General features: G+C 47.3%; 1 protein-coding gene across 4 annotated transcripts in view; it reads right to left on the bottom strand.

Annotated features, from left to right (window-relative positions):
• Positions 1-13233, bottom strand: part of vipas39 (VPS33B interacting protein, apical-basolateral polarity regulator, spe-39 homolog) — a 50869-nt gene that overhangs the window by 17146 nt on the left and 20490 nt on the right. For all 4 annotated transcript variants that reach the window (XM_072493577.1, XM_072493573.1, XM_072493576.1 and 1 more), the window contains exons 9-11: positions 11258-11291; positions 3053-3155; positions 2190-2217 (exon numbers count right to left, since the gene is read on the bottom strand). In XM_072493577.1, the coding sequence (XP_072349678.1) occupies positions 2190-2217; positions 3053-3155; positions 11258-11291 (165 nt within the window). The remainder of the gene's footprint in view (positions 1-2189; positions 2218-3052; positions 3156-11257; positions 11292-13233) is intronic.

The raw sequence follows: 13233 nt of genomic DNA, 5'->3' as shown, positions 1-13233 counted from the left end.
TTGCACTGGCGATTGAGCCCCTGGCGATAGCGTTGAGGGGTTCCAAGAAATGGAGGGGAGTACTTAGGGGAGAAGAACACCGGGTATCTTTGTATGCGGACGATTTGCTACTATACGTGGCAGACCCGGCGGAGGGGATGCCAGAAATAATGCGGATACTTGGGGAGTTTGGGGATTTTTCAGGGTATAAATTGAACATGGGAAAAAGTGAGTTGTTTGTGGTGCATCCAGGGGAGCAGAGTAGAGAAATAGAGGACCTACCGTTGAGGAAGGTAACAAGGGACTTTCGTTACCTGGGGATCCAGATAGCTAAGAATTGGGGCACATTGCATAGGTTAAATTTAACGCGGTTGGTGGAACAGATGGAGGAGGATTTCAAGAGATGGGATATGGTATCCCTGTCAATGGCAGGTAGGGTGCAGGCGGTTAAGATGATGGTCCTCCCGAGATTCCTCTTTGTGTTTCAGTGCCTCCCGGTGGTGATCACGAAGGCTTTTTTAAAAAGGATTGAAAAGAGCATCATGGGTTTTGTGTGGGCCGGGAAGACCCCGAGAGTGAGGAAGGGATTCTTACAGCGTAGCAGGGATAGGGGGGGGGCTGGCACTACCGAGCCTAAGTGAGTATTATTGGGCTGCTAATATTTCAATGGTGAGTAAGTGGATGGGAGAGGAGGAGGGAGCGGCGTGGAAGAGATTAGAGAGGGCGTCCTGTAGGGGGACTAGCCTACAGGCTATGGTGACAGCCCCATTGCCGTTCTCACCGAGGAACTACACCACAAGCCCGGTGGTGGTGGCTACACTGAAGATTTGGGGACAGTGGAGACGGCATAGGGGAAAGACTGGAGCCTTGGGGGGGTCCCCGATAAGAAACAACCATAGTTTTGCCCCGGGGGAATGGATGGGGGATATGGAATGTGGCAAAAAGCAGGAATAACGCAACTGAAAGATCTGTTTGTGGATGGGAAGTTCGCGAGTCTGGGAGCGCTGACCAAGAAATATGGGTTGCCCCAAGGGAATGCATTCAGGTATATGCAACTGAGGGCTTTTGCGAGGCAACAGGTGAGGGAATTCCCGCAGCTCCCGACACAAGAGGTGCAGGACAGAGTGATCTCAAAGACATGGGTGGGGGATGGTAAGGTGTCAGATATATATAGGGAAATGAGGGACGAAGGGGAGACTATGGTAGATGAACTAAAAGGGAAATGGGAAGAAGAGCTGGGGGAGGAGATCGAGGAGGGGCTGTGGGCAGATGCCCTAAGCAGGGTAAACTCGTCGTCCTCGTGTGCCAGGCTAAGCCTGATTCAGTTTAAGGTATTACACAGGGCGCATATGACTGGAGCACGGCTCAGTAAATTTGTTGGGGTGGAGGATAGGTGTGCGAGGTGCTCGAGAAGCCCAGCGAATCATACCCATATGTTTTGGTCATGCCCGGCACTACAGGGGTTTTGGATGGGGGTGACAAAGGTGCTTTCAAAAGTAGTAGGAGTCCGGGTCGAACCAAGCTGGAGGTTGGCTATATTTGGGGTTCCACAAGAGCCGGGAGTGCAGGAGGCGAGAGAGGCCGATGTTTTGGCCTTTGCGTCCCTAGTAGCCCGGCGCAGGATATTGCTAATGTGGAAAGAAGCCAAGCCCCCGGGGGTGGAGACCTGGATAATTATATATTGGACTGTTAAATTATATTTTTGGAGAGTGTTACTTGTGACAAGGCAGTTGCCAATTAGGGCTTGTTTTCATTTTTGTTATTTATTATTTATTCATTTTTTGTTTATAAAATAGGTCATTGTTATTTGTGTTGTTATAATATTGTGTAAAGGATGCACAATGTACTGTGTTGGTTGACCAAAAATTTTCAATAAAATATTTAATAAAAAAAAAAGATTCAACCACATCAGAGTGGGACTGGAGTCACTTTTAGGCTGAACCAGCTAGGGATGGCAGGTTTACTTGTCTACAAGGCATTGGTTGGGTTTTTAAATCGACAACCCAACAGCTTATTGGTCACCCATGCTGATGCCAGCTGTTTTATTCCCAGATCTTTTAAAACTGATTGCACACCCCCTGGGTGACTAGTCCAGTAACATAACCACATCATCGTCATCATACCCCAAACAGTTACTGGACTCAACCCAGGAATGTTTGAGTGGATCGGACAGAGCTTTATTCTGAATTTCCCAGCTCTAGCACACTTACTGCAGCGTCTTCTGTTCTTCCAAGAACCCTGCATTAAAAGAAACATAGAGGATATTGTAATGTCACTTTGCATTTCAATTCGCAAAATATTTTATCCGGATTTATCGTTCTTTCTCTACCTATTTCTGAAGCGATCACTTGCTGGATTTGCTGTCACGGATGCGAGCTAGAAGAATCTAATTCTACCCCCACCAAGTGATTACTGGATATCGATCCGGAGTAGCGATGGCAGCATGGTAGCACAGTGGGTAGCACTGTTGCTTCACAGCTCCAGGGTCCCGGATTCGATTCCTGGCTTGGGTCACGTTCTCCCCGTGTCTGCGTGGGTTTCCTCCGGGCGCTCTGATTTCCTCCCACAAGTCCCGAAAGACGTGTTGTTAGGTAATTTAGACATTCTAAATTCTCCCTCCGTGTACCCGAACAGGCGCAGGTACGTGGCGCCTAGGGGCTTTTCACGGTAACTTCATTGCAATGTTAATGTAAGCCTACTTGATTTCTTTATTTAATTCCACATTTCCTTGCACATCCCGGAGGCCCACTCGAGCATTCTTAGTGTTGCTTTACATCAGATCAGCTGAGGGGAGCCTGGGAGTCCAACCTCCTCTATCTCGCTACATTCTCTGTCCCCTCCCCCACCCAGACAGCCTTGCGTTCATGAGGATTTGTCCAATCTTCAGCCCTGTTGCCTGTTCAGCTGCTGTTCTCAATACCGATCATTCTCTCCTGTTCTCCGAGCTCCCCCGTTCCTTCCTTTGCACCACTTTGCGTTCGCCTGCCGTTTGTTTAGGTTATTCTTCTATGCTCTATTCTTAGTTTTTGCATTCATAACCGAAAACTACTGAATATAAAAATAGCTGCCTTACTTGAGCATCTCCAATAGCAGTTTCTGTTCCTCTGTCTCTTTCAGATAGTAGACAAAATGTTGTAGGGCGACCGGTCTGTACCCCAGCTCCCGAAATAGTATTTCTACAATAAATACACACATATATTCCCAGATAAGCACGACACATTACCAACACAAGAAACCTACATTCCTACATCAAACACTCTGGTGGGAATTACATAATCATTTAAAAAGATATTCTTACCATCAGGGGCTGGGAAGAATCTCCATTGTGTTAACTGTAAAAATCATAGAATTGCGGCACAGAAGGAGGCCATTTGACCCATCACAGCTGTGTCAGCACTCCGAAAAGCAACCTACTTAATCCATTCCTCTTCCCTTCCCCCAAATCCGTCTACATTTTTCTCTTTTCAAATACGTATCCACTTCTGTAGTGATGCACTTTTGGAGACTTCATTAGTGAACAACAAAGGACTTATTTACAAGGATCTACAAGAACTAGCAGCATGTCTGCTGCTCGTTCTGGAATTCCTCCAGCCTAAGTTAACTCCTCTCCCTGGAGCGATTCCCCAATCCAAGATTGGTCTCCCAGGCCAGGTGACCCTTACTCTGCTGTGTTGCCCTTAAAAGGAACAATCATCAGAACTTTCCTTTTCAAAGTGACTGTGGATTCTGCTTCCACCACTGGTTCTGGTAGTGCAATCCACGAAGGAGGATGTAGTATGCCTTTTAACTCTGTCTGTTTCAGCTGGCTGAAAGAGGTTACACAGGCAGCACAGAAGGCAACCGGCCATCGTGCCTGTAATGAAATGAAATGAAAATCGCTTATTGTCACAAGTAGGCTTCAAATGAAGTTACTGTGAAAAGCCCCTAGTCGCCACATTCCGGCGCCTGTTCGGGGAGGCTGTTATGGGAATCGAACCGTGCTGCTGGCCTGCCTCGGTCTGCTTTTACCCTATTGTTCCCTCAAATATTTATCCAACTTTCCCTTAAAAGATTCAATCACGCTCTGTAGCAATGCATTTCATGCTCTAATAACTCCCCCCATTAAAGAAACTCCCCTGGTTTTTCTCCTCAATCTCTGTGACAATTATAATTTAATGACTCTTTAGCATTGCTTTTCCAACCAGGGAAAATAATCTTTCCTTGTTTAAACCATCAAAAGCTCTTCATAATTTTAATAACCTCCATTGATTCTACTCAGCCTTCCCTGTTCCAAAGGAAATGGCTCTCAGTAGCTCGGGTCTCTCCTTATAGGGTGACACAGTACAAAATCACAGAATTGTTACAGCACGGGAGGCCATTCAGCGATGCTCTCCGAAGGAGCTAATTATTTAGTCCCCCTCCCCCCCCCACATCTTCTCCCCGTGGCCCTGCACATTCTTCCTTCCCAGATAGCAATCCAATTCCCTCTGGATTGCCTCGATTGAACCTGCTCCCCTCCCCCACCGGCGGTGCATCCCAGATCCTAACCATTTGTTGTTAAAAAAAACTTTTTCCTTATGTCACCATGGCTTCTATTTTTTTTTCTCCCACAATGACGTTAACTCAGTGCCCTTTGATTCTCAATCCTTTCAGCAATGGGAACAGTTTATCTCTATTTATTCTGTGCACACCCCTCATGATTTTGAACATCTCAGGAAGCCCATCGTGCCTGTGCGAAACAGCTTCCTCGGTGTCAGCTAGATTTATTCTTGTACTTTATGGGGTACAGTTTCCAAATTGGGTGCAGATTGCGCTCACAATTACCCTAGTTTTGCAGATTTATTTTACGTTCAAGTTTCCATTCAACTCATTTGCATAAATGCAAAATGGTTCATGAAACAGCACTATCTCGCAGCGTTTTACAAAGCAATTCTTTCCCTCGTGTCAAAAATAGTCCCGGATGTAGTTAAGAGTGATAACCTGGTGCAGTTTTATTAATATAGCCAAAAATGGGGTTATCACTAAAAATAAGCATTTCAGTCCTCCACCTGCGGGTAACAAGATTTAAAGAACTGAAAATTGCTTAAAGTGATGTAGAATCAGGTGTATTGCAGTCAGTTCCTCAGTAAATTCAGTTTAAAATTTTTTTAAAGCTGCCTATTAGTGCTCTTGCGCGCAAAAATAAAGCTTCATTTCAAGAGCCTCCTCAAAGGCCCGCAGTCCGTAGCAATTCTTGGAAACTCATCACGGTGATTAATACATTCTGGGGAGGCCACATTGTGAGGGAGAGATTGGTTTCCAGTCTACATTTTGATAAACCAGTGTTGAAGATGGCAGAATTTCATGTGCAAGTTATGCTCAGTGCAAATCATGTGTTTGTCACCCAAGTGCCTTGAGACGTTTACGTTCAAGCTGCTTTATAAATATTATATAAAACAAATTAAGAGCCCTGATTAATTTTTTTGCCAATTAAGGGGCAATTTAGTGTGGCCAATCCACCTACCCTGCACATCATTTTGGGTTGTGGGGGGTGAGACACATGCAAACGCGGGGAGAATGTGCAAACTTCACACGGTCAATGACCCAGGCCAACATTGAACCCTGGTGCTCAGCGCCATGAGACAGCAGTGCTAACCACTGCGCTGCTATACAAATATAAGCAGTTGTTTTTGATCATTTGTGTTGGCTTGGCCAATTGTGGAGAAATAACCTGGTGGAAACTCCGGGCCAATGCTTCTATTTCCCTTCACAGAGTGAATTGACAGCACCACCCCTGGGTAAAGCAAGAACAGCCTCTTACAATAGTTTATATTAGTTTTAATTTGATCATGTAACAGCGCCATCAAGGGGAGAAAGCAGGAATAGAAGCAGGTCTTACCACGACTTCACTGTTAACAATAATAAAAATAACCTTTATTGCCACAAGTAGGCTTACATTAACACTGCAATGAAGTGACTTTCGGGGCTTGTAGGAGGAAACTGGACCACCTGGAGGAAACCCACGCAGACACGGGGAGAATGTGCAGACTCCGCACTGACGGTGACCCAAGTCGTGAATCGAACCTGGGACCCCGGCACTGTGAAGCAACAGTGTTAACCACGGTGCGACTGTACCGCCCACTGCGCTTCACTGGACTTCAATAATTGGAGCATCGCAGCATTATAAACTCAATGGTAAACCCATAGCGCTTCAATGTGAAACACAGATGACACATGATTGGAGGTACTGGCTTGGGGAAGGTTGGTGATCACAGGAGCTGAATTTAAGGTTAAAGATCACAGATGGGCGGGCAGCACGGTGGTGCAGTGGTTAGCACTGGTGCTTCACGGTGCCGAGGACCCGGGTTCAGTCCCTCGTCACTGTCCATGTAGAGTTTGCACATTCTCCAAATGTCTGCATGGGTCTCACCCCCACAACCCAAAGATGTGCATGATAGGTGGATTCGCCACACTAAATTGCCCCAAAAAAGAGAACTGGGTACTGTAAATGTATGGAATAAATAAATAAATACAGATCAGAGGTAAACAAAGAGAATATTGTCTGCATGAAGTATTCCTGCAACTTAGAATCCCTACAGTGCAGAAGGAGGCCATTCAGCCCATCAAGTCTGCACTGACCCTCCAAAAGAGCACTCCACCCAGGCCCATAGCACCGCCCCATCCCAGCAATCCCATAACTAACCTGCATAACTTTGGACACTAAGGGGCAATTTTTGCATGGCCAATCTACCTAACCTGCACATTTTTGGACTGTGGGAGGAAACCAGAGGACCCGGAAGAAAGCCACGCAGACACAGGGAGAACGTGCAAACTCCACACAGTCACCCATTGTCGGGTCCCTGGTGAGGCAGCAGGGTTAACCACTCGTGCCAAGCAATATTCCCACCAGTTGGCACACAGTGGCATAGTTGGGGGAATCCTGTGAAACTAGCAAGCTCTAACAAAGCATTACATATTGTTTGGCACAGTAGCAATAATTAATGGGACCCTGGGTAGGTGTAGTGCATTGAGACACAGTTCCTGCATCTCAGGGTCCCAGGCTTTAATCATAAACTAATGGATGAACAACTTTCTCCCCTTGCTCCTGCTTTAATCGCACTTCTGCCAAAGGTCTATAGATGAAAATTATCTTGGGTCATCCAACCCAGTTCCCTGCAGCGAGAGCAGTAGAGGGAGGTGGTGTGGGGTAGAATGAGAGTGGGACTAGAACAATGAGTGGGGGAGGGGGGTAGGGCTAGAGCTGTGAGAATGTGAGAAGAAAGGGGGGGGGGGTTGTGAGCGCAGAGGGATAGAGACATGAGCGCAGGGAGAATTGGTATTTCCCACAATCAGCTTGCCGGGGTTGATTGAGGCAGGACTGGGGTCTCAGATCAATTTCCCTTAGACCTCGCCTTCCAAATCGAGGGCAAGAAAAATAAAAGATATGTGTGAGTGTTTCATGGGGACTCAGAGCCAATCCCAGGGTTGCCCTGTCAGAACATTCACTTCACACTGAACACTGCTTCCTCGAAGGAGGAGGAACTCTCAACCCCATTCGTGGGGTCATAACCCACTGTTTGACAATCCCTGGATATGGAGACAAGATCCCGAAAGGGCTACAGATCACAAACCCACTCAAGTCGACCTACAACACAGACTACGCTGAGAGACTCTGCCGTCGCACCTCTCTCACACTCCTCAACCACCTCGTCCGCCAGCTCTACAGCAGACGACGCAACCTGGAAACCAAGATAGAGGCCATATTCTCAACTTGCGCTCAGGATGCAGCAGACCAGCTGCGGAACACCGCCAAACAGATGAGACAACGATACTATGCCACCTATATGCACACCAAGAACAGAAAGCTTGAGAAACTTGGCATCACCACCGGCAGCAACCAAGCCACCCCCGGTGCCACAGTAGAAAACAATACAGGGAAATCTATTGTCAACTTGTCAGACTACACCCTTCAACCAGACAAAATCGAAGTCCCCAGCAGAGGGCTCAATTTCTGCACCACCACCAAAATGGACCCCATCAGTCTCGCGGCAGACACGGAGGAATTCATCAGGCGAATGAGGCTCCGGGAATTCTTCCACAGACCCCAAGAGGCCAACAGCGAACCCAAGCAGACTACCAATGAACCGGAACTGCTGACCGAAAGATCTGCAGTGCGGCAACCGAAGAGGAAAGAGTCGAATTGGACCCCTCCGGAAGGCCGCTGCCTTAGACTCGACATGTATGCTCAAGCCGTCAGGAGTCGCGTCAATGCCAGATTCATCAGTCGCATTCACAAGACAGCCCCGAACGTCACCCAAGCACAACGCAATGCCATCCGCGCTTTCAAGACCAACCGCAGCATCGTCATCAAACCAGCAGACAAAGGGGCCACTGTCGTACTGAACAGAACGGACTACTGCAAAGAAGTATACCGACAACTGAACAACCAAGAACACTACAGACAGTTACCCGCAGATCCGACCAAGGAACACATCCGCCAGCTTAACAGACTGATCAAGACCTTGGATCCAGATCTTCAGAGCACCCTACGTGCTCTCATTCCACGTACTCCCCGCATTGGAGATCTCTACTGCCTCCCGAAAATACATAAGGCCAACACACCAGGCCGCCCTATCGTTTCAGGCAATGGGACCCTGTGTGAGAACCTCTCTGGCTACATCGAGGGCATCTTGAAACCCATCGTACAAGGTACACCCAGCTTCTGTCGCGACACGACGGACTTCCTACAGAAACTCAGCACCCATGGACCAGTTGAACCAGGAACATTCCTCGTCACAATGGACGTCTCGGCACTCGACACCAGCATCCCCCCGACGATGGCATTGCTGCAACTGCCTCAGTACTCAACACCGACAACTGCCAATCTCCAGACGCAATTCTGCAACTCATCCGCTTCATTCTGGATCACAACGTCTTCACCTTCGACAACAAGTTCTTCATCCAGACGCACGGAACAGCCATGGGGACCAAATTCGCACCCCAATACGCCAACATCTTCATGCACAAGTTTGAACAGGACCTACTCACCGCACAGGACCTTCAACCGACGTTATACACCAGATACATCGATGACATTTTTTTCCTTTGGACCCACGGCAAAGAATCACTGAAACGACTACACGATGACATTAATAAGTACCATCCAACCATCAGACTCACCATGGACTACTCTCCAAAATCAGTTGCATTCTTGGACACACTCGTCTCCATCAAGGACGGTCACCTCAGCACTTCGCTTTACCGCAAACCCACGGATAACCTCATGATGCTCCACTTCTCCAGCTTCCACCCTAAACACATTAAAGAAGCCATCCCCTATGGACAAGCGCTCCGTATACACAGGATCTGCTCAGACGAGGAGGAGCGTAACAGACATCTACAGACGTTGAAAGATGCCCTCGTACGAACGGGATATGGCACCCGACTCATCGATCGACAGTTCCAACGCGCCACAGCGAAAAACCGGACCGACCTCCTCAGAAGACAAACATGGGACACAACCGACAGAATACCCTTCGTCGTCCAGTACTTCCCCGGAGCGGAGAAACTACGTCATCTTCTTCACAGCCTTCAACACGTCATTGATGACGATGAACATCTTGCCAAGGTCATCCCCACACCCCCACTACTTGCCTTCAAACAACCGCGCAACCTCGAAAGAACCATTGTTTGCAGCAAACTACCCAGTCTTCAGAACAGTGACCACGACATCACACAACCCTGTCATGGCAATCTCTGCAAGACGTGCCAGATCATCGACATGGATACCACTATTACACGTGAGAACACCACCCACCAGGTACGCGGTACATACTCGTGCGACTCGGCCAACGTTGTCTACCTCATACGCAGCAGGAAAGGATGTCCCGAAGCGTGGTACATTGGCGAGACCATGCAGACGCTGCGACAACAAATGAACGGACATCGCGCAACAATCACCAGGCAGGAATGTTCCCTTCCAGTCGGGGAACACTTCAGCAGTCAAGGGCATTCAGCCTCTGATCTCCGGGTAAGCGTTCTCCAAGGCGGCCTTCAGGACCCGGGACAACGCAGAATCGCCGAGCAGAAACTTATAGCCAAGTTCCGCACACATGAGTGCGGCCTCAACCGGGACCTGGGATTCATGTCGCATTACATTCATCCCCCACCATCTGGCCTGCAAAATCCTACCAACTGTCCTGGCTTGATACAATTCACACCTCTTTAACCTGGGGTTACCCCATCTCTGGATCTGTAAAGATTTAATCACCTGCTAATGCTCGCATTCCTAGCATTGTTTGGCATCTTTGAATTTGTCTATATATATGTTTCTGGAACCTACCTCTTCATTCACCTGAGGAACGAGCAGCGCTCCGAAAGCTAGTGACATCGAAACAAACCTGTTGGACTTTAACCTGGTGTTGTAAGACTTCGTACTGTGCAATCCCTGGATAGGCAGTCAGTTCAGCAATAGTATACTGTTATTTATTTTTTTTAAAAAAGGGCCCGGGGAGATGTAGCAAGAAGGACCGCAGCGGCAGCCTAATGAATACAAACGGGCTAATTGGATTATCTGCCCACAATTCAGCAAAATGACAAAAAGGAAAAATATTTCAGATGCTGGAAAATCAGAAAGATAATCAGAAAGATAATCAGAAAACTCTGTAAATACTCAGCAATCTGATGCCATCAGTGGAGAGAGGAAAACTGATCCTGACTGACCTGCTGAGAGCTTATATTTCAGTGAAATGGCAACGTCACAGACTGCATGGATGCACAGTGTGAGAAGTGGAACAAATTTACCATTACTGCAAAGGAGAGGGAGTTATTTTGTAAACCCCTATTGCTTGTCCAAGAACATGGGTTAAGCCGCAAATCAGTTATGATCGCATAGAAAGATGAAACAGGCTTGGGGGGCGCGGGGGACTAAATGTTGTACTCCCGTTCCTATTCTCTACAATAAGAGGGTGAATATCAAACGGCCCTTCAACTGTGTAGGGCACACAGCTCATCCATCATTTGCTTGACGGAGGTCACCAGGCAGTTAGAGGATCAGACACCCTATCATGTTCCCCCTGTTGCCCTCCTTCAGAAACACGCAAAGGTTGAAGTCAACTGTGCCTCTCCTCTCCCTGCCCTCCCAATCTTGATGTTGCATTATTCAGCACAGGGTCAGGACTGAATGTGGGACGTTACTGGGTGTGTAAAAGCCCTGTCATCCGGATACCAGGAGAGAAAGCCACCCGAGACAAAGTAGGTGGGGCTTTACATCAATTTCCTTCGTCTCCACAAATATTGATATCATACAAGACCAAATTACCTTTGCTTAATGATTTTTTCAGGAATATCAAAACCTAGAAGGAAATAAAAGATTAGAAGCAGTTTTGTAAATATATAGAGTCTAATACAATAAGCATTAAACCATCCTCCATGATGACTGGCAGAACAAACCGGGTCCTCAGCGACAGAGAAACAGAGTTAACGTTTCGAGTCCGTACGACTCTTTTACAGAGCTGAGAGTCTCTGAAGTGTCATAATAATAAATCTTTATTATTGTCGCAAGTAGGCTTACATTAACATTGCACTGAAGTTACTATGTAAAGCCCCTAGTCACCACACTCCGGCGCCTGTTTGGGTACACAGAGGGAGAATTCAGAATGTCCAAATTACCTAACAGCACCTGTTTCGGAACTTGTGGGGGGAAACTGGAGCGCCCGGAGGAAACCCAAGCAGACATGGGGAGAAAGTGCAGACTCCGCACAGACAGTGACCCAAGCCGGGAATTGAATCCAGGTCCCTGGCGCTGTGAAGCAACAGTGCTAACCACTGTGCTACCGTGCCGCCCATTCCTATGGACTCAAAACATTACCTCTGTTTCTCTCTCCACGGATGCTGCCAGACCTGCTGAATTTATCCAGCATTTCCTGTTTTTATTTAATTTTAAAGATGAATCTCCCAGTAGCTCCTCGAACAATCGGGAAAACAAATCCAGAAACATTTCCTGGTCCTGTTTCATTGCATTAACTGGAATAACTTGCATAAAGATGTGCAGGTTAGGTGGATTGCCAATGCTAAATTTCCTAATCTAAGGAAGAACTATTCTGTCCAATTCCACCTTCCAGCTCTTGGGCTGCAGGTACCAGCACCTCAAGCACAAATCTGGTGTTCTTAATTAATAAGGGGATCAGAGTTTATGGGGAGAAGGCCCAAAAATTAGGTGGCGTTACGGGGTTAAGGGATAGAATGGCCTCCTTGGGATTCTATGATAATGTCATGCTTTGATAGCTCATTGACGAAGTTCATACCTAGTTCTAGTCAAACAACGACCCAGCAGCCTGTGTGAGATAATGGTTGGTGGAGGCTAGGCGCAATGCAGTTAATTGGCTGTGTGCGATGATTCTTGGCTGATACAAAAGCACGTGTGCACAACAGAGTCATGAAGGAAAGCAAAATAAATGTAAGAATGCAAACTGAAGAAAACACAGTGGAGTTGATCAAGCTGCACCACCCAAAGACCCAGGCCAGTTAATACCAATCTTGATTCTGTTAACTGTTGCTTCAAATGTTTTGCTTATATTAATTCTGTCCACTGATGTGAGAATATGGCCTTGTCCTACCCAATTGGCGTTTCCACACCCAATCACGGAGAGTGTGGGCTGAGTGTTTCTGAGCCTCCTCTCAGCCATGCTCCATCTCACCCCATCAACATATCTCCGATCTGGTTCAGTTCAAAGTAGGCCTTAAATGGAAATACACAACACCATTCACGGCACAGTCAACTGAAATCCCACGGTTTACACTCATCTAGACCTTTTTATTATCGAGAGATCATCAGATATTGGAGCGGAATTAAGCTATTCGGCCCATCGGGTCTGCTCTACTATCCAAACATGGTTGATATGTTCCTCATGCCCATTCTCCTGCCTTCTCCCCATAACCCCTGATCCCCTTTTTTTTTCTTTCAATAAATTTAGAGTACCCAATTCATTTTTTCCAATTAAGAGGCAATTTAGCGTGGCCAATCCACCTAGCCTGCACATTTGTGTGTTGGGGTGAAATCCACGCAAACACGGGGAGAATGTGCAAACTCCACACGGACAGTGACCCAGGGCCGGGATCGAACCTGGGACCTCGACACCGTGAGGTCAAAGTGCTAACCCACTGCGCCACCGTGCTGCCCCCTGATCCCCTTATTAATTATGAACACCAGATTTGTGCTCGAGGTGCTGGCACCTTCAGGCTGGAAGGTGGAATTGGACAGAATAGTTCTTTCTTGGATCACAAGACCATAAGAAC

Source organism: Scyliorhinus torazame, chromosome 2 (genome assembly GCF_047496885.1).
Source record: "Scyliorhinus torazame isolate Kashiwa2021f chromosome 2, sScyTor2.1, whole genome shotgun sequence".
NCBI classification, from domain to species: Eukaryota; Metazoa; Chordata; class Chondrichthyes; order Carcharhiniformes; family Scyliorhinidae; genus Scyliorhinus; species Scyliorhinus torazame.
Note: the sequence above shows the minus strand (reverse complement) of the source record. Positions and strands in the feature narration are given on the sequence as shown.